The 22013-nt window shown below is 40.8% G+C and overlaps 2 protein-coding genes across 3 annotated transcripts in view; one reads left to right on the forward strand and one right to left on the reverse strand.

Moving 5' to 3' along the window:
- The window catches only part of mapkapk5 (MAPK activated protein kinase 5), a 17926-nt gene extending 8016 nt beyond the window's left edge, over nucleotides 1-9910 (forward strand). For both annotated transcript variants that reach the window (XM_031856286.1, XM_031856288.1), the window contains 10 exons: nucleotides 115-223; nucleotides 583-672; nucleotides 1008-1103; nucleotides 1213-1293; nucleotides 1798-1985; nucleotides 2132-2252; nucleotides 2410-2540; nucleotides 2833-2948; nucleotides 5226-5330; nucleotides 6090-9910. In XM_031856286.1, the coding sequence (XP_031712146.1) occupies nucleotides 115-223; nucleotides 583-672; nucleotides 1008-1103; nucleotides 1213-1293; nucleotides 1798-1985; nucleotides 2132-2252; nucleotides 2410-2540; nucleotides 2833-2948; nucleotides 5226-5330; nucleotides 6090-6184 (1132 nt within the window). In that variant the 3' untranslated portion in view covers nucleotides 6185-9910. The remainder of the gene's footprint in view (nucleotides 1-114; nucleotides 224-582; nucleotides 673-1007; nucleotides 1104-1212; nucleotides 1294-1797; nucleotides 1986-2131; nucleotides 2253-2409; nucleotides 2541-2832; nucleotides 2949-5225; nucleotides 5331-6089) is intronic.
- Nucleotides 9911-12284: 2374 nt separating this feature from the next.
- Nucleotides 12285-21339, reverse strand: ostf1 (osteoclast stimulating factor 1). Its single transcript, XM_031856289.1, has 10 exons — nucleotides 21190-21339; nucleotides 17021-17067; nucleotides 16084-16134; nucleotides 15711-15774; nucleotides 15582-15635; nucleotides 15239-15346; nucleotides 14806-14855; nucleotides 13212-13290; nucleotides 12827-12925; nucleotides 12285-12435 (listed from the first exon to the last, which is right to left on the reverse strand). The coding sequence occupies exons 1-10, from the start codon at nucleotides 21221-21223 to the stop codon at nucleotides 12377-12379; spliced, it is 645 nt and encodes a 214-aa protein (XP_031712149.1). The 5' UTR covers nucleotides 21224-21339; the 3' UTR covers nucleotides 12285-12376.
- Between the last annotated feature and the right edge of the window lie 674 nt (nucleotides 21340-22013).

Here is a 22013-nt window from a genome sequence, read left to right on the forward strand (position 1 = left end):
AGAGAGAGAGAGAGAGAGAGAGAGAGAGAGAGAGAGAGAGATCCATCCATCTCGATCTCGTCTCTTTTGCTCTTTCCCCTGACACATCCACACCTCCTCACTTGTTTCTTACAGAGCGCGGCTCCTAATTGTCATGGAAATGATGGAGGGTGGCGAGCTGTTCCACAGAATCAGTCAGCACAGGCACTTTACTGAAAAGATGGCCAGTCAGGTCACTAAACAGGTTAGTGAAGACACACAGACGTTGTTTTTTTTTAGTTTTTTTTTATCGGTTCTCTGAATGTTCTCGATATTTAATCTTGGTTGGTTGGTCGGTCCGTTCTGTCGGCGTGTTTGTTTGTGAGAAACACTTTTCCTCTGTATGTAACAGCCTCCACATGTCATTAGTAGCCCCCCCCTGCTTGGATAAAGCCGCACATGAAGTAGTTGAACTGTGAGATTTATGGTCAAAAGAAGCAACACAAACCAGCTCAAATCAAGTGTCTTTAAAAGTTGCTTTGACACACACACACACACACACACACACACACACACCACCCCAGACAGAGTGGTGTCTCAATCTGATGTCTCTTCCCCCTGTAGATCAGTCAAGCCTTGGAACATTGTCACTCCCTAAATATTGCACATCGCGACCTGAAGCCAGAGAACCTGCTCTTTAAGGATAACTCTCTGGTAAGTTGCCGACATAAATACTTCAAATTCACCACAACTGGTGCTTTCGCTACAAAGGAAAATAAACTTTGCTGGACTGTAAGGCAGCAGCTTTACTTTTCGAGACCCTATAATGAGGAACAATTTCTAAATGTGGCAGATAATGTGCAGCTTTTTGGAATATCCAACCTGCATTTTCAGCCCTAAACTACAAAATCAACCCTCCAATGATCTCCCTGGAACCTGAATGTATTAATCAAAAAAAAAAAAAATCAAGTGAAACTATAGCCAGAAATCTGTTTCTGCGCTCGCTCCATGTTCATCCTTCGCACTCCGGGATTCTGTTTTTTCCACAGGATGCACCTGTGAAGTTGTGTGACTTTGGCTTTGCCAAAATTGATCAAGGAGACTTGATGACCCCTCAGTTCACTCCCTACTACGTAGCACCGCAGGTAAAAAGCGTCTAGAAGTCATCCAACGATACCAAATGTACTCACACAGATAGGGACGTCTTAAATGCAAAGTCCACAATGTATCCCTTCTGTTGTTATTTCTCTTCAGGTACTTGAGGCTCAAAGAAGACACCAAAAAGAAAAGTCCGGAATTATACCCACTTCACCTACTCCTTATACCTATAACAAGGTGAGACCCAAACCAGTTGAACTTTGCATTTCGACCTACTTTGGCAAGTATTGTTTTGAATCAATCCTAATCTTACAAGGCCAATTCTGAGAAAGAGTCGACTGTTTGGGACTAATCTACGGGCGGCAGCGCTGGGTCCCTGCTCCCCTGCCGCTAAGAGACTACAGCTGCCAGCGCTAGAGAAAGAGGCGCTAGGTTTTGCACTGTTTGAATTGGAGTTGCTACAGCCGCGTCCGTCTTCGAAGCTGGCGCCTGCTCTCGGAGAAGTAGTCCAACCCAGCGGGGAGTGATCCTTGTCTGTCACTTGTGGTCTGATAAACAGCAAATCCATCAAATTCAGTGCCCCACGCCGTTTCTTTGAGACTACGTCGAGGATTTTGACTACGGAAGTGGGCGTGGTTTCATATCTCGCCCCTTACCCACCTTGCCCACCTAGGCTCAGATCTGGAGGTGAAGTTACACTTGAAATACATGCGTCTCTTTCTCTTCTCGCTCGTTCTCCAGAGCTGCGACTTGTGGTCTCTCGGTGTGATCATCTACGTGATGCTGTGCGGCTACCCTCCGTTCTACTCCAAGCACCACAGTCGCACCATCCCAAAGGACATGAGGAAGAAGATTATGACGGGCAGCTTTGACTTCCCTGAAGATGAGTGGAGCCAGATCTCTGAAATGGCCAAGGACATCGTACGCAAGTGAGTCATCTTCTTTGTCCCTGCTCCCTGTGTGCTTATCTCATCTTGCTGTGGAACAAAGCGTTTCCTTTTTCACACCATCCGTCATCCGTCCTTCTTCCGTCTGATAATGTGTTCTGCCTCCCGGCCTCGTGCGCCCCCTGCAGGCTGCTGAAGGTGAAGCCAGAGGAGAGGCTGACCATCGAGGGAGTCTTGGCTCACCCGTGGCTCAACTGCACCGAGGCCCTCGACAACGTGCTGCCCTCCGCCCAGATGATGATGGACAAGGTGAGTGGGAAGTTAAAGGTGCAAAATCTTGCCAAATGTTGCACAGTCATGCTGCCGTTCCTGAATGAATTGACAGCAGCTGGGGGGCCACGGTTGAAAGTCAGAGTACTAGGGTCCTCTTCTTTCTTTGCTCACCGTCTGTCCTCTCACCTTCCAGGCGGTAGTTGCTGGTATCCAGCAGGCCCATGCGGAGCAGCTGGCCAACATGAGAATTCAGGATCTGAACGTCAGCCTGAAGCCTTTAAACTCTGTCAACAACCCAATCCTCAGGAAGCGGAAACTACTCGGGTACGATTGCTTTTGTTGAGGGTTTTGTGTCACGTTTTCTCATCTTGTGTTTTAAAAAGCTTAGTAATATAATATAGTTTATTTCTGTTTGAAGTCACAAAGACATCCCACTTAAAATGATGATTGCACTGATGAGATACAGTAGCTAGGTGAGGGTGAGAATGTTTTAATAATGTTTCTATCTGCCTTCCTGTAGTAAGTGCTAAATGTAAATCCAAAATCTCATTCTCTTCACTAACTTTTCTCCTAATTGGGTCAAAGATTGAAATGTGTTTCGGTGTCCATGTTGCAGCCCAAAGCCCAGTGACGGTTTCTTCATTCACGACCCGGAGAACGGAGGAGAAGACTCCAACGTCGCGCTGGAAAAGTTACGAGATGTCATTGCACAGTGTATACTACCACAAGCTGGTCAGTAAACACACGCTAATGTCGAAATGTTACTGAACTAGACCGAAACAAAACATGCCACTAGCGTGTTGCTGAATACATACTTTGTGCATATATTGTATATACTGGTATTATTAGCTGCAATACATTACACCACAGACGCCATATCTACATTTTTGTCATTTGTATTCAACTAAGAAGTATTTTGCAAAGATTGGCTATAACTTAACTTCTGCTATATAAGACACACAAAATACTGACAAACTCACCTACGTTATAGCAGGTATAATATATATATAAACATTGACTTGTAATTAAGCTATAATAATTACGGCTGGGCAATATGGAGTTGAGCAAATTAAATGTCCTGATATTGTTTTACCAAATACCTCAATATCAATACTGTAACAATATAGTATTGTTGACCTTTGGTGCTTTTACAGAATAGTTGCACATTTAAATTGTAAAATAATCATCAGTAATGATGACATAATGACTAAGTGGATAGAGGCAAATAATAAAACAGCTAGAACAGTCTGGTAAGTTCAGAAAATTACATCACTTTTCTGTAATGCAGCCTTTAAAACTAGGAAAAGACGACACTTATGTCATATTAGGATGTTCCAAAATCTATGACGATATCTCGTCTCGTATCACGAAATTGATAAAATATCTAAATATTGCCCAGCCATAATATTAGCTATATAGAAGAATCAAAAAACACAAAAAAACACAGGACATGATGTTTGTCTGTCCTTTGTGCCAAGGTGGTGAGCACTTCTGGGAAATTAACCTTGTTTTGAGTGGTTGACGATCGACAAGTGGGGGTTTCCATCTTGTGTGGGGTGTATCTTGGTTTGGTTTAGGTTGTAGAATTTTGGGACAGTTGGGCCCAGAACACATCATCAGTAATGTTCCCTTGTGTCATTGAGTGTTTCGGCCTTTCAACACTATACACCCTCCCCAAGGGCAGCCAGCTGCAGGATGATCAGCCCTCAGCTTGTGTGCCGTGCCCAACTGTCTCAAACTTGACAACATTGAGAATTGTAGACGCTTGAATGGTTAACAGGTGGGGATTCTCAAGTGGGTTATGCTGACATATTTGGAGCCCAGCATGGGTCATTCCGCTTGATCCAAATCCACTGGCTGCCTCTGAGATTGCCTTCATGGTCTGCCACAGAGCCTGACTGTGGCTTCCCAGCTCTTTCAACAGTCTGATGGTTGAAGAAGCCACAAATCCTCTGCATCCCACTTCCACTGGACAGTTTTTGTGTTCCAGCCACGCTGCTTTGCTTCTGCTGCATTTCCCATAGTTCCCTCCAGCTGATCTTTCTCCTCTCCACACCTTCCCACCGCATCCATTGTCCCTGTTTCACGAGAGAGACTTCTTGCGACCTCCTCCTGTCGGCGCACCTCCTCGACCACCAATTTTCTCCGTTCTGATGTTGTGGCCTTTCGCAAAGTTGGTTCACTTGCCGTCAGGCTGAGGCCTCCTCTTCCCTGCTGAACTTGCCCCACAATGTCTTTGTGCCTCAGGGTTGATGTTGCTTGTGCACAGCATTGGATGGTTTCCACTTCTGCCCAGTTGCTAGGGGCAGTGCAGCATTACTGATAATCTTGCCTCTGGAATCCCTCAGCGTCATCTGCAGTCTGACTTTAGAACACTTGTATTCTTCCGTCAAACTAGTGAGAGGTAGTTCCAGGACCCCTTTGCCATAGAGGCTGATGTTAGTTAGACATCGTGGGACACCGAGCCACTTTTTCACGTACGAGGTGATGGTTCGCTCCATCTTCTCCACAGTTGTTATTGGGACCTCATAGACAGTGAGTGGCCACATTGTCCGAGGGAGGAGTCCAAATTGTAGGCACCAGAGCTTCAGTTTTCCAGGCAGTGCGGTTTTGTTGATGTTCTCCAGGTTGTTGATAATTTCTTGCCTTAGTTGTTGCACCTGCTCTTTGTCCTTGAGGCTTGCATTGTACCATCTGCCCAGGCTTTTGACAGGCTGCTCAGATACTGTTGGTATTGGGTCATCGCCAATACAGAACCTCGTGTCTTTAGGCATTTCCTTAACAATAGAGTTACTTCGAGACTTGGTTGGATTGATTTTCATGCGGGCCCACTTGATGTTTTCCTGTAGCTTTCCAAGTAGCCGCTTGGTGCACGCTGCAGTATTGGTCCATATTGATATATATTACGTAAGAAGACATGATATTTTTTATGTTGTTCTCTTGCATATGTTAAATAGCTCAGAGAGAAAGAGAGTCGCTCCTGAAGTGACTGTTTTTTTGTTTGTCCAGGAGAAAACGAGGATGAGAAGCTGAACGAGGTGATGTATGACGCCTGGAGGTTCAACAGAGACTGTAAACAGCTGAGAGACGGCCTGCAGGGGCTCAGCTGGGACGGTCGGTACCATTTCATCTCGTCTCTATCCGGCAATCTTTTGTATCGGTTAAACAATTAAAAGCAAAGTAGCTGTTTTGACATCTGTAAAAACGCTGTTAGAATTTACCGGTAGTTTTCATCTGACATTAGCTCTGGAATGCTTTTCCCTCACAAAGTGTTTATTCAGCTGTAATGATGCTACACATTATCTGGCCTTTGTGTTTCATCTGGCTGCCAAAAAAAGCTGTTGCAGTTACAAACACAGCTCAGTTGTCCATATGAAGAAATAAATACACCAAACATTACACTGCAGTTCAAACAGGAAGTGATCTTGAACGGCCGAGGAGTGATGGGTTGCCAGTAGAGCTGTAACCATTGGATTCATTGTTTATGCAACGATCTGCAGCTTTTCTTTGTTTTATGAGATAACAAATGAAACATTTTCATGTTTTATTGACCAAACGATTAGTTGAGATAATTAGCAGATTAATAGAAAAATGTAAATGACTGTACAGCTTTAATCATTGTTTCCTCCAAACATCAGCAGTAAACAAGTGTTGAATATATTCTATTTTGAATCATGAGTGGCTGTGGTTAAAGCCTAATGGGTAACGGATACGGTGAAAAAGACAAATGATACGTTTGTGTGAATTGGTTAAGCAATACAGTCTTGATATATTTTTTTCCAGTTAGAAGCATGAATCATTTACTCATTCATCTGTAGCTTTAAGTTGTTTGTGTAGTTCCCAGGTCCCTAACCACCAACTTCTCCATTGCAGGACGATCCTTCTCCGATAAAGTCGACCGCTTGAAGTTGGCTGAAATAGTGAAACAGGCCATTGAAGAGAAGACGAATCTCCAAGAATCTCATTAGCGAACGCTGTCTTTCTATCTTCTTTTTATATTGTTTAATATGACCCTTTTTAACCCATATCTGTAAAGAGGCTTTTTTTTATGTAAAATAATGCACTCATTTTTCTTTTCTTTTTTTTCATGAATTCACTTGCAAGACCTATTGTACAGCTGTAGATATATTTCAAAGAGGACTCGTGGGTACTATCATTTTTTTTTTCTAAATGGAAACTTGCAAAGAACATTGAAAAAAACTATATTTTCATTTTTGCAAAAAAAAGAGAAAAGAAGATAAAAAATCAGTTAAAGAAATTATTTTCTGGGAGGGAATTTTTATTAGCTGATTGTCCAAGGCGTCACATGTTTTATCACAGTTATTTCATTTTATTCTGTTTTTATTTGAACCATCCTAATTTAATTTATTTAAACAAAGAGTTCCATTATTTTATACCTTACTTGTAGCCTGGCAGTGGGCTCTAAAGTCAAGTCAAGCTGTCTCCGTTTGCTCTTCCACACACTCTGATTCTGAACGTTTAAATTATATCAATCCTTTTTTTTTTTTTGTGTAAAACCATGACCTTTTTGTTGTATAGAGGTCAAGGCAGACTGGAAATGGAGGTGAGAAAGTGTCAAGAATGGACGAATTACATCCCCAAATGAATTTAGTCAAAACCGTTAATTTCTTTTAAGCTAGTAAGAGATCAAAGCAGACTGAACAGACATAAACACAATGGTGCAGTTAGATGTTAACCTAAGGTCCACTTACTAGCTTTTTATGGAGCTTTTAACTGCCTCACAATCTTCTTTAGAAGACGCTGTTTTTTTTAAGATACGGTTGAAAGCTCCAGTTAAGTTTAGACTTTATTGTCAAATAATTTCAGAGGTCAAAAATGAACTTTCAGGCTCAACTGGATCCATGTAGGTTTCACGAACTAGTTCGACTCATACACATGAAGTGAAGTTTGTGTCTGGCAGGTACAAGGAAGTGAATTATTTTATGTAAAGGCTTTTTACATGTCTTCCCGTTTCTAATGTGATGGTGAAAGGTCTTAAGGTCAGTCTTCAGCTAACGTTGTTGAGGCACAGCCTGAGCTGCTTTGACTTAAACTTGTATTTACTGGAATTCAGACCAGAGTCCGTTAACATTTTAAAGGAAGACTGCTTGCTACCTGAGCCAACAGAAACGATAACCGGTTTCATTCTGATAAAGCTTGCAGTGCTACTGAATGTGCAATAATGTAATCATTTATTCATAGTGTATGCATGTACATGGTAGAGAGATATGATCCGTCAGTCCGTCAGTATTCATTTCAATGGTCTGAATACCAGCAAATACTCCCTCCCTTCACTCATCCTCATCCTTTAGTTGTAAATAATGTCATTGGTTAGCCAATAGTGACATTTCCTCTCGTGCTCCAGTCATATCTGAATTTATTTCTTCAAAGAGGGGTTGAAAGAAGGGACTCTTGTTCAGTGCCTGATTATTTCTTCCATAATGTTGTCTGTTTATTTTGAAAGTCCTCAGAATTTATGAAATTCCCCTTTGCTGAGGTCTTATCTTTATAAGAATATACATGAAAAGATACGTCTATTCGGAGTCTTTAGCAAACATTGGAGGAATATATTGATGCTGTCCAGTAAAAAAACGTAAAAACATAAACTGAATAATCAGGTGTTCTGTTAAGGGTTGATGAAAACCTATTTGATTATCTGTAAAATGCATCGTCTCATAGCTAAAAATCACCTGCTAGCTTATGGCTAGGTTGACGTTCTGGAGACACAGTACAGTGATGATCTGTAGGCTGATCTGTAAGGGCCATACAGCCTCTCTTAAAGTCTTAATGATAACCACAGCTTGTGTTTGAAAAGGCCTTATTATCACATGAATAAGTTTTACGCTCAAATGTGCCTTGTCGACGAGCTGGCATCTTCATTCTCGTATCAGAGAAACTGAATTACAGGATGAAGGGGACATTGTTGTATGGATGTGTTGGTATTGGTCCTTTTGGCTTTGATTTGCTTGTTTTCATGTAACGAAATGAAGGCTTTCATTCCACAAATAATCGTAGCCTACTGGTTTGGCAACAGTTTGTTGACATGAATATATAGTTGCATATCTGGTGAAACTCTGCTGTCTTCAAAAAGAAGAGGTTCATCTTTTGGTTTGTGGCTCAAGACAACCCCTTGTTTTACTACTGACACATTAAGGGAATACTTCAACATTTTTGGAAATGCCCTTATTTGCTGTCTGGCCGAGTGTTAGCAAAACTTGCCAATAAGCTGTGGCTAGCAGCCGGTTAGCTTAGCTTAACATAAAGACGGGAAACAATTAGCCTGGGAACAGAATCTGGCCTCAAGGACCTCAACACATCACATCACAGTTATCAACACGTCATGTATCCGCTTTTTCTGAATCACGTTAAGAAATTGACTTGTAAAATCAACAATTGGTCCTTTTACCCAGGTTAAGGTGCCAGTCGGACCATTACATTTTTACAAATTTCCCCCTGGGGATGAATAAAGTACATATCTATCTTCTTAATCGAGCACATTTAATCTGCTAGTTTTTGGGTCTGAGACAAAAAAAAGAGTCGGGCATTAAATAGTGACTTTACAGACTTTTATTTAGATTCAAATCGTTGAGATTTTTACATTTAAGAAGTTCATTCTTGAGCTTCAGAGGTCCCGGTGTGTTATATTTAATCGAACAATATGGTAGCGATGTAAATCTTCTCATCCCCGCCACAAAGCAAATCAAGCATATTTGTCAAAATGTCAAACTGTTGCTTTAATGTGCAGCCGTCAAGTTTGTTAAAATGCACAGAATCAACAGCTCTTTACTTAAAGTGGAGCTAATGCTGCAGTTTTGTTTTACTTTGACCGTGTGTGTGTGTGTGTGTGTCTGGTTCAGTCCTACCGTGTATTATTGGAGGCCTATAAATTAATCAGAACTGCTTCTTTTAAATCTCCTCCTGCACCCACAAATAACAATCCTTTTGCTACCCGAGTGAGCATTGTTGTTGAAGGTCAGTGTATTTATCTGAATTTCGTACTGCTAAGTCGAGCCATAAATCTTGATACTGATACTCCTAACAATGAAAACCCCAGGGGAAAGTCTGCTGCTCAGTCTGGCTCAGTATTCCTAAATAAATCCCAGAGGGGCGGCTGGTTCTGAAGATGCTCCCTCTCTCCTCGCATCCTCTCACTGAGTAGTTGCTGCTGCAGGATGCCCTCAGTCTGACATTCGGCTTCAGACATGCATCACAAATGTTAAAAAGCTTCCACTAGTCACTTCCTCTCTCTTATCTGCTCAGTGAAGAGGGACCAGATTTCAGATTTTTATACCAGGACAGATTTCTTGTGCCCTACATGGATGCTGACTGAGGAGAAATAACCTTGTTTTGACCTGAACTGAAAGGCAGTGAAATGGTTTTAGTCAGCACTTGCTACTCTTGATAAATACCAGTTGCTTCCTCTGCTGTGTGTGTACAAAGAGGTGGGTTTTATATCTTTTTGAGCAATTCCTGTTTATGTTAAGTCAGGAAGAAATGTTTAAGAGTTAGGGGCCTTCTCTCTGTTTGAACGATCTGTTTCTTTTCTCTCTCTGGCCTGGCAGTTATGTAGCATGTACCTGAATCCCTCACGAGAGACTTGCTGTATTTGTCTACATCTATTTTTTTGCCCTTTCTGCCTTCTTTGGAACATCATCAACATGCTGACTTTGTAATAAAGGAATTCTTTGACTTTTGAACTGACTTTTTTAATCGTTTATACTGTGTATTAATATTCATTGGCGTGCATTCCTGCCCTATTTTATCAGTCACGACGAGCATCCTGCCCTCCCAATTACCGTAATTACCGGGGGCAATTACTGTACGTTGACAAACACCAGAGAGCAACATATTCATCCTGCACACCACGGTAAGAAGCTCTCATCGCAACCAATTCAAACATCAAGTAACTAAATGAGCACACTGCAAAAAACAACAAAGACTGATGCTAGCGATTTTGCTGCTTGATGCTAAACCGCACAAACAAACACAAACTTGTGTTATAAACACAAACGCACTGTGAAAGCCGAGTCTCGACAGATTATAAAGTATGATCACTGTGCGACCAAAACTCACAAAACTAGCAGCAAAAAAGAGAAAAAAAGCATCACTATATACAGATATAACCATGAGTTATCTGTAACCTTTTCTGTTTTGTGCTCAGAAGTTGTGGTCGAGGCCATGTGCTGCTAATCGTTACTCCAATGTCTCTGGATCTCTTTTGAGTGGCTTCCAGCCGTCTCTACTCATGTGCATGGTATGAAGGAGCATTTGCACACTGCACTCCTGCATCGAGGAGCCCGTCATCCTTCAGCCTTGCACGTGAAAACGCGGTGTATGTCTCGATCTCGTGGATGAATTGTGGTACAGCACCCATACTAGACATAGACCAGGTGGTATTGTGTGCAGAGGTATGATTGATTTTTTTTTTTTTTTCAAAACCAGTTGTATAGATGGAATTAATACCTACAGTGACATGTTTATGAATCTTTTACCTGAGAAAATTAAAAATGGCACAGATTGTATCCAAATGGACAGTTTGAAGATCTTGCCTTTTACAGTTTTGTTAAGACAGGAAGGAAATCTTTCATCAATTGTGTTCCATCTTTATTTACATATACACATTAACATATATAGTAATGCGTACACCTCTGCAAATCTCACAAGTGTTACCTTTATTATGATACCAATATTATTTAAATTGAAAAGATACACTATTCATGTTGGGCATGTTATTTCTGAGCAGGGGCCTGAGCCAGAGGGGTTTAAGAGTATGCAGCCCACAATGGTATTACTTTACATGTGAGTGGTTTGTTTGCACACTGGGTGAGTAATGAGAGGAATTTGGCTCACTGTGAGAAGCTTTGAATAATTCATAATAATCTCTAGTAAGGCTTCTGTAACTTGGAAAAAATGAAATAAAAATAATCTAAATCCTGACACATTTCACTTTAACACTTGCATCCAAAGATGCCATGTGTGTGAATTTATTGTAAATGTTCAAAAAAACATCTACTCAAAGTGACATTTTAAGTTAAAAATCTTTTATTGTAGATTAAAGAGAGAGCAGGTAGAAATCTAGAACAAAATCATCTTAAGAAATTCACAACCTCAGAAGATAAAAGCATGTTCACATTGATACATAACAAAAGACTATGTCACACATAAGGCACTTTAACACATACATATATCTATATATGTATATATATTAAATGTGTGGGAAATCTGTGGGAAAGCAGCAAGAAAACAAACTAGAAAATAGCTCCCAGAATGGAAATCACATCATCAAAAGCTTGAGAGATGAAAGACTAATGTAAAGTCTGTTTTACAGGGGTTGTATTATTTAAGTAACTGAACATTAATAGGAATGCAGGTGTTATAACAGATCAAAACATGTGCAGTGTAGGTGACTTTCATGAATAATAATGGAGGGGGAGGAATATTGTGGCCGTACAAGACAGTTTGCAGACACATTCCCCCTATTAGGCCCGTTTACGCACATTACACATGACACCCCCTAATTTGACCAAGCAGATAACACAAGGAAATCTCTCATTGGGTCCCTCAGCACTTCCCATTAAAAGAGGAAATATTAAGGTTAAATACAAACGTTGCACTGCCTCCCAGATGTACATAACAGATCTTGTGATGGCGCTCTAAGCTGTGAGAGATAACACATTTCAAATTCCTTTAGGGTGATTTCATGGTTCAGTAACTCAAGTGGAGCATTAAAACTTAACTAGACACAAACCAGACCAATCTTTTAATCTGCGCTGGCACTTTAATGCCCAGTGTAAATGGGTTGAACACAATCTGTATGTTTGGAATGTGTTTTTTAGAGCTTTGGCGCCTTCTCCATTACTACATACATTATGCCTCTCAGTCCCCAGTGTGCAACACCAAAGACAAATCCCCGGCAGGTTGAAATGCACTTGGCAAATTGTAAAACGCCTCAATTCAAAGCTTTGAAATTGACACTGAGGTGATGCAGAGGGCTGAGGTGTTTGCACAAAATAATGGAACTAAAATTGAGTTACGGTTGGAAAGAGAGCAGCAAATCCATTTTTAGGTCGGTAATTAATCTCTCTGAGCTCCACGACCCCCCCCCCCCACCCCTCCCAAAACCAAACAGAAGACAGTGAAGATGTTTCGACAGGACCGGCTCAGTCCGAGTCCTCATCGTCCAAATACTCTTCAGCGTTGCTTTGTGTGCGTGTGATGTCTGAAACAAGAGAAATGGACAATTAATGACAGGAATATTGCAATATTTCACTGCTTATATGAATCTGCAAAACCTCTGCCCCTTATATTATTAGTGGCCGTATGTCTCTTGCATCTTTTGCAAAATAAGTTCCTAAGCATGTGTGGTTTCATGGAGTTAGTTCACAATGTATGAGAGGCTCATTCATGGTCCTTTGTTGCACTGATGCTGGTGCTACTCTCAAGGATTGTCTATGCTGTGCACTGACAGTCAACCCCAGTTCAATAAAGAAACAGCATATTATTCTGTTCCCTGTGGGAGTGTGTGGCCTGTCTCAGAGATACTGTATGTGTGTGTGTGTGTGTGTGTGTGTGTGTGTGTGTGCACGCCCCCTGTTGGCCACTGTACTTACTGCTTCCCTGCTTCTTCTTGAGAAGTGAAGCACACATAGGGTTGGTGGACATCTCCAGAGCCAGCTTATTCTCGTTGTTCCTTACGTCCGTCCTCGGATCTGAAACAAACACAGTCGCACTAAAAAGACCAGAAACTACATACAGGAAGACACAGAGATACAACTGTGTGCATGTGAGGAGGCACACAAAACGTGGAGAGTCAGCTGGTTATTGTTTCCTCAATTTGGAACCACACATCCTCCTTTTATGGTCTGATAAAAACCTTCATGGAGCTTTGTCTAAGTGTTTTCCCTGCTCTGTGTCGATATCCATCCAAATAAAGAACATGACCTGCTGAATTTCCTTTTTCATAAAACCAAATACGAGACGAGGCTAGACACTCACTCTTGGTCAGCAGCATTTCCACAATGTCAGAATAACCTTTCCAGGCAGCAGCGTGCAGAGCAGTGTCCCCAAGTTTATTCTGAAACACAAAGCATGCACATCACAGACAAAACGCCTTGACAAGGATTCTATTTGACGTCATTGAACTAAGATGTGAAACCACACCCAAACCACAGCTATATGAAAAAAAAACAACAACTTTTCAGATGGGTGAAAGATGCACAAAGTAATATGTCGGGCCCATCAGCAGCTTCCAGAACAGCTTCAATTGTTCTCGTCATAGAAGTCTCTGAGACTATACTGGAAAGTTGTTCACAACTTTTCTAAAACATATTCCTTCATCTAGTGTTTTGATGATGGTGGTTTTGATGATGGTGGTGGAGACGTCATCAAACCACTGAGTGATGCCTTTTGTGCTGTATGCGAGTATCGTCTTTGTTTCTCAGTGGATGCATTTAGGCGTTTCCCTTACTTTTGCCCCCCCATCTTGCAGTATCATGAATGGATCAAGTGTTTCTCATCCATCCGTGGGGGAGGTCGTAATGTCAAGGCTCACTTTTTACAGTTTAGATTTACCTGCTCAAATTTATTTGTTTTAAAGTGACATGATATCTAACCATATGGGAGAAAAATTCCTTTCATTTGCTTCTCTCCACAGTACAGACTGTACATCACTTTGTCGGGATAAAATAAATCACAGACCACAGTGGGCCTGTATGGACTATGAAGCCTTCTTACAGCTGTTTAAGTAACATTCATAGAATATTAGATAATAGATAATTTATAGACTATTGTAAATAACTACATTTGCAGGAATATTTGAATCCATTTTTTTAGAAATGTAATTCATGAAGTAGCATAATATTTCCCCATGTGGACACATTGAGGATGTGATCAAACACAATAAAACAGAAGGTTATAATGTTAATTCATCATGCCGGAATAAAATCACCCTTTCAGTATCATAGAAAGCTCCACTCGACCAGGCGCGCCAAAACACTTATTTATAAAGTTAAATATTTAGATAATAATCTCAAACTGCAATAGTGGACATAAAAATAAATAGGCTAAGTATAGTCTTCTCTTTTGGATTTCCTGTGGTGTTTCTCCCACATCCCCTGCAAATCTCTGTGTGGGAGGGAGGCGACCCCCGGTCCATCTACTGAGATGAGCAGCAGACTGTTCAGCGTGGATACGATTGTTGTGTTTCTAACATCGACACGGTGTCATCGCGGTTGTTTCACAAGCACCGACAGTTCCAAGTCCATTTCGGATTTCATCGTTGTTTGCACAATATTTGTCCTCACAGCTGCATCGCTTCTATTAGATATCTTTTAAAAATAGTTTTATGTCAGGTATGTTATAGGGTCTATTGATGAAGAAGCATTAATATGAAGGGGACTGATACATTTGGCCCAGTTCATTTACACATTTTGGGATAAAAAAAATGATTGTAATAAATCACCATGAGGCTTTCACCATGTCCCCATTCTGCAAATGTTGGAATAAGAGATGGGCTGGGGAATCAGGGAACAGCATCCCGATGTTTTGGACGCATTAGTTAATCTACTTTCATGCCTTAAACCCAACCTACCTGCTGGTTGAGCTCCACATTGGGCTGGCTTAGCAACACCTCCACCACATCTGATACAGAAAGAAAAGAGAATAAAAAAAGAGAACTTTGAGCAATGGATTGAGTGAAGAGTTCAACATGTATCACATAACAATCGCGTGGGGACAATGGAGGAACACAGAAGAACTGGAACACTTTCATAGGCCAACTTCCTGTTTTTCTGTACTTCATGTAAAATGAATCTTCCAGTGTGTCACAATTCAAGATGTATGGGATTACATTCAGTCACTGCCTCAACAAAGTGATGTACACAATCCGTCAGCCCAATCATCATTGCTGCAAGTCGGAAAAATTAAGAGTTTGTCACAAGAAGCTGACGTTTTTGAGGCCTGAATCCATTCTGTTCATTTCAAAAAGTAAATCTTAACATGTTTTAAACACCACAATCAGTTACCTTTATGTCCCCCGTGGCATGCCCAGTAGAGGGGAGTGTTTCCCGCTTTATCCAGCCCGTTGATTCCAACCTTGTTTTCCACACATTCCCTCAGCCAGCTCAGATTGCCTGTTTAAATGAACGAATATGTGCACACGAAGCACACACGGAGTTAAACCGAGAAGGCTACTGGTAATTCAAACAGTGGAACAGCTCTTCAGCAAAAACAGAAAAGACACGATCGAAGTCAATGTTTTTTTTTTCTCCAGGATGAAGGAATGCCTTGGATGCCTTTGACGACAATGTCACAAAAACATGACTAAATAAACACTTTGAAACACAGACGTGTAGATAGTTGTCGCACCTCGTTTGGCTGCTTCGTGCATTGGATTGTCGATAGACTCTGCCTGCTCAGCCACTAAAAAGACAAAACACCATCATTAGTGCTTTATCTAAGATTCACTATTACGGTTATTCTAAGTTTACTACTCACCATAGTTACTTGGAATGAGTCCTGTCCTTCCTCGGCACGTCCCCTTCCACCAATTACTGTCACTCTGGGGATAATTGGAATGCAGATATCTTTGTATTTAAAATTTAAAAAAAATCACAAGAGGTAAATGTGTGGAGACAAACAGGACAAAGTGACATGCAAGGAAAATATTAGTGGTATAAAGAGGGAGGGAAGAAGGAAAGGGAGACGGTTTTGACTGTAAGGTGGAAAATAGAAACACAAAAAGGGAGACACAAAATGCAAAGAGTGCAACACAGATTCCAAAGAAAGAGGAAGAAGAAGTGCAAAATAAGATTCAAACTAAATGGGACATGGAGAAGAGCGCAGCAAGAATCTCTGAGGCTTTACTCACCGTGTCAGAGATGTACAAAAAGTCTCCTTCTTCAAAGAACAGCTCGTCTGGCTGAAATAAAAACAGGACAATGTGACTCTGGACTAATCAGTGAGTTTCATGCCTTCGCAGGATTCTAAGACTGACTTTTGTGTTGCATTTTATCCCCTTTTTCCCCTCATTGTTCACCACCTACTGAAATAATCGGGACTGCTAAATTTGAACATAGTTTAACCTGAAACTGTTGATGGACGACATAAAAAGAGGGATTAGTAACAGTTTAGTGGGTAAGGAATTGTTCACACTTTATATAATCAGATGGTAATTGTAATCCCGATGCATTTATATCAGAATTACAGTCCCGTTTTCTTTGCAAACTGACAGACTGATCTGAGGCTCTTGCTAGCCACAATATCCACAAAGCGCTTCAGAGATGGAAAAGAAATGTTAGAATAAACTATTATACGCTTCACAGATACTGACGTGTTTTATTGCGGTTGTTGTCGGATCCCTCTTTTAAGATAAGTATTTTAAGATAAGTCTGTCTTTTTTGGGTTGCTTTGCGTTGCAGGCAGTTGTTGCCATTGCTGGAATAGCAACTTTAGCTGCAGGATATTCCGTCTTTCAATCTGGCTTTTACCATCTGAAGGGACATGCGCGCACATCTGCATTAGTAGAACATCAAATAGGAACGCCCCCTCTCTGAAATGACCTGAGATCTTATGTGCACATTGCCCTTGTTGATTTAGTGATTGTTTTGTGGCTTTTATTCTGCAAAGCAATGTAAACTGAAATGCTCGCATACAGGAGCGAACAGCTGTTTCATATATTAAAATCCATGGAAGAGGTATGTCAAAATATTAAATATCGAAAATAAAAAAAGGACTGAACGAATGGTTTTCAACAATCATCAAATATTAGAAAAACAAATCCATCTAAACCAACAAAAATCTCTCACCGTTCTGGGGTCAAAGGTGAACAGTGCTCGGAACACCTTGACTTGGCCTAGTTGAGAGAAAACAAAGAGATTTCATGTTAGAAGAAATATTTGCAGACTGTTAGTGGACCGTTAACCTCATCCCTGTATGCAAAAGAGTGTTGAACAGAGAGAACTGTGCTTGAGAATATAAATAGAGAAAGTGAGGTGAAACCACACATGCTATCACTCAACAGCTCTGTAGAATAAACGGCCTAGATTCACTACAATGAGGCTGCAGGCGAGCGCAGAATGTAGCCTTAATGTGATAAATGACGCTCATGAAAGTGCAATAAATCCACAGACTGTATATATGAAGTGGACGCAGTCATCGTGACGTCACCCGCTGGTTTGTGGACTTTGAAGCCTCGAGTTCGGCATTTTGAGTGTCGCCATCTTGGTTTTTTGCAACCAGAAGTGTCATGAGAGGGTGAAGCTAAGTACACCCTCACACTGAAAAATATATTTTGAACTGACCTGTCAATCACAAGGTAGCCCCGCCCTAAAGCATACCCCGCTTTATTTAAGAAGACTTGAGACCATAAACTCATTAAGTCAAGTGAGAAGAGGAGAAGTGAGGTCATTTTCTCATAGACTTCTATACAATCCGACTTATTTTTGCAACCAGAGGAGTTGACCTCCGATGGCCGATGGCGAAAGAACGCAAATTCAATGCACTTCCACATTGGCTTCACTTTTCAGAAGCTGCCTAAATAAATCAGAGAAGTGCCAACATCATCAATCAGCTCACTTAAGAGCCAGCAGCACGTGGCCCTGCCTGAGCAATGCAACCCGCACTCAGACACGCAGCGCCTCATGTCTGCTCTGGAGCGCCTGCGTCCACCACAACATCTCTGCTGCAGCAAACAACAATACACATGTTGTTGACATGCAGTGCAGGGACAGAAACACATAGATGGTGGTCCTTGTGAGGTGGCTGCCCTCAGGACATGTGATGTGGAGCCTGACGTTAGCTCTGCTGCTAGAAAGCTACCAGGGTGAATGCGGCCTTAGCTGACAGCTCAACAGTTCATGGAGAACGACACAAGAGCTTAAAGAAGCAGAGCCACATTTCACAATTACTTTTTTTTTTATTATGTCTACCAACTATTGATTTGTGGGACTAAACAATGGCTGAAGTTGTGTGCAGTATGTTGTACCGCATATTTGCTAAATACACACAAAGTTTACTAAACAGACTAATGAGCTCGACACAACGAAAGTTTTCAGTTAACTCCAAAATGTGTGACGTCTGCAGTGCAAATTATTCTGCTTTGCAGATTTACAGTTTTGTAAGTGCTTCACTATTGACTTCCCTTTCAAAGATTGTTCTTGTTCTCCAGGGCCTTATTGGATATGTCCATAACAATGCTTTACACACAAAATTTGTTTCATTGTTTTAATTTGATTTTTTTTCACTCTTAACAGGGATGAAGGCTGCAAATTAGCTTCATATATAATTAGCAAACATTATTTAAAATTTTTTTTTTTTTTTTTTTAATTCGTTGATGTTTTTATATGCTGTAGAGTATTTTTATTCCTCTTGTATATTCTTATTGAGTTTGACAAACAAACAAATGAATAGACGAGCATGAATGATCATCATCAGCTAGAATTTGAATAAAGAGTAAAAAAAGAAACTGCTGAAAAAGCCTCTCTCAAAATGTATTTACTGGTAATATGCGTAATGCATTTAATTCTGGACATACAAGTCTGGTAAATGCAGATTTCTTGAGCTAACAGACCTAAACGTTGGAGAGCTGTTACTCCCCTCTGCTGTTAGTCAGGCTCTCTGTTCAGCCTGCACACTGCCTCAGTGTCTCAGAATGCACAAGCTCAGCTCTGTTCAACACCAGCAACCATGTCTGCTCTGCAGGCCCGGTCACGTCCCCTAAAACACACAGAGGCCTGTGCCGACCAGTCCACCTTCTCTCTGGATTGTAAAGCCTGAGGCTCAAAATACAAAGAAAAGAATGTCCTCAGAGTGAGCAAAACATTGTCATTTTGCTTGTGGGCTTTTTGATGATTTCCAGCTGTGTTATTTCATTGCAAGAGCAACTCCAACAGTCTGGTCTTTCCCATTGCTTTGCAAAGCCCAACCCAAAAAATCCAAACCATCAAAGCCTCCAAAAATACGACACCAAGAGTCATTAGCACAGGCACTATAATGTCTTGCACAAGAGAATACACACAGATCTCTAGTATTGCCCTCTCAACATTCCTGACAAAACTGACACTATTCCTCAACACAAAGAAAATAAACTCATAAGTCTGGTCCTGTTAGTTAGATTGCATGTTTCCGGGTGTATGTGGTCATCGACGTTATCATGGGACACAAGCTCAAGATGTCTTCAATTACCCACTGAAAAAAAGGTTTGAATTGATCTTTGTAGAGAGATTCTATTTTCTACTTTGGCTCCATCAGAGGGACAGTTACATTATCTTAGAAGGATCACAAACTGCAGCACCACATAACAGCATGAATACATCTCCTGTACGCTGCTCACAATGCAGCAAAACTCATCAAGGCAGTGAATCCTCAGCCATCCACGTGAATTACGGCACAGATAAAAATAAAATAATAAAACTACATCAGTCGTGACCACGTCGAGGCTCCGACTTTGCCTCATATAACTGAACACCAACCAGCCATCTGTCAGGACAGACGGTGTCACCTGCCGTCTCAACCAGGTGTGGCGTCATGGAGCCGCCTCATGAATAAACTCGACGAGTATGAACGATAATGCAGGCTGAACATGACATACTGTACAAGATGTCTGCAGAACTGTGCCTGCTCGTCCTCTGTGAGACTTCAGAGCATCTTTAGAGATTCTTGAAGTTACTCTCTGACAATCATCGCTAACAGCGTTGACTTTTCTTTTTTTACACATCTGCCATTGCCTGATGCACAGGATGTGACCTGGAGAGAATACACTCAGCTGCCAGTTTAGTAAGTATCAGAATCAGAAACTGTTTATTGCCAAGTACACTTACAAGCAATTTGGCGAGGTGACTTCGAGGTGTAACAGCAACAACACAGTGCAATAGTATGACATCATTTAAATAAAAGAAATATGAAAATTTACAATAAACTATGGTGAACAAACAAAAATAAAGTATGTTCAAACAAGTATATTAAAGTGTCAAGTGTATATAAATAGAGAAAAGATGTGCAATGGTGTGTAACAGTAAGAAGTACACCTAAGTGTACACCTAAGTAAACCTGAGCTAAGATTAATGTGGAGTCAATAAATCCGGCCTTCGTGAAGTTTGTGATGATCTGTTTTTTTTGTTTAAACTGTTTTAGAAAAGTGTTGATTCAACATTGTGGTCATTTTTGGTCCGTTTCTAATATTCTGTCCATCTGATTTAGTGTGCATCAGTGAAGTCGACTGAATAACTGATGTTCAGAAAGATAGGTATGCGTGTGGGTGGGTGAGTGCAGGTTTTACAGCAGATGTGAAGATGTGTTGTTGCTTCTCATATGAACTATTTTTTTAACTTTTTTTTTTTAACACCTGCCATGACTTGTGATGACACCTGTTGCACAGAAACAATATATAGGTTTTTAACAAAGTAAGTGCTATTCCTTCACATTTAAAGTCATGCACACAATCCACATGTGTGCTCTGAATTCACCTCACATTTCTCTTTGTGAGTAATAGACACATTTCATAATCTCTGGGATGGAGTCACCAGAATAGCAGCACGGACTGAGCTTGCAGGAAGTTGAGCTGCTGTTATCGAGCATGTGGACTCATTGTCACCTCCTAACCTACGACCTAAAGCCACTCAATGATTGCACTCTTCTTGTATGAGTGATGGAAATAGGGAAGTTACAGAGGCCTGCTGCTAAGAGTTGGATCCCCCTGCCAATCAGCAGTGAAGGCGCTTTTTACCAACTCCACTGTCGTGCTGGTAATGACGGATATTCACATTAATCAGAGTGTATGAGCTTTCCTTCCACTGTGTCGTGAAAGTTTAACAGAAAAAACCCCGACAGAAATCAGCATATCTCACTCACTCTTGAAGGACTCACCGTCCGCCCATTAAGCTGACACCGACAACAAGGTGTGTAGTCTTTGCAAGAGACAGAGAGCTGAAGTTATGGCTACATTTGAACCACAATAACTTCGCAGCGTCTTTCTTACCTGGCTTGGCCGGCTTGGGAGGTGGCTTCGACATTTACGAGGCTCAGAGATGAAATAAAACGAGACCCGCGGTGTGTTACTTCTGTCACAAACGTCGCTGGTGTGTGAGAACACTTTGCTATCACTGCCAATGAGGAAGTGCGTGTAGCACCACAGGGTAGGCGGAAAAGTTCTGCTGCGCATGCGCAAAACTTAAACTGTGAAATTCGTTTTTATTGCATTGCTTACTGATAGATAGATAGATGAACAGATATATGGATATATATAGACTAATATGATGATAGATTCATTTTTGTTGAGATGATGTTTTATGTAAACTCTGTACAATGTATTATTTCCTCTTCATATTACTTTATCTTATTATTTATCACTATTTATTTATTTCTATTAAATGTTTTATATTTATCTTATCTATTTCTTGGTGTAAACTCCGTTTATTTAATTATTTTTTTATTTGAATGTACTATTTTTTATAGTACGTTATTTATAACTTAGTCATTTATTTATATCATATACACACATATGTATAAATACATATATTATAATCTTTGTTACGTTGTGCACAAGCACAACACGGCACGTAACAATCTTGTACATGGCTTACTTTACATATTTGCATGTGAACCCTGAACGTTTTGCACAATGTATTCTATTTATATTGATTTATTATTTAATTTAGTTTCAACATACTTCATACTTCATTCAACAGAACCTTGTTGTAAGTAACTCTATTGATTTTACTGTATACCATGTACTAAATGTTTGTCTTTTGACGTAACAGCTCCATCAGCGAATCACGAGCGTCCGATAGCGGAAAAGCGCGA

The sequence above is a fragment of the Anarrhichthys ocellatus genome, unplaced genomic scaffold (assembly GCF_004355925.1).
Source record: "Anarrhichthys ocellatus isolate YVR2014 unplaced genomic scaffold, GSC_Weel_1.0 scaffold17, whole genome shotgun sequence".
Taxonomy (NCBI): domain Eukaryota; kingdom Metazoa; phylum Chordata; class Actinopteri; order Perciformes; family Anarhichadidae; genus Anarrhichthys; species Anarrhichthys ocellatus.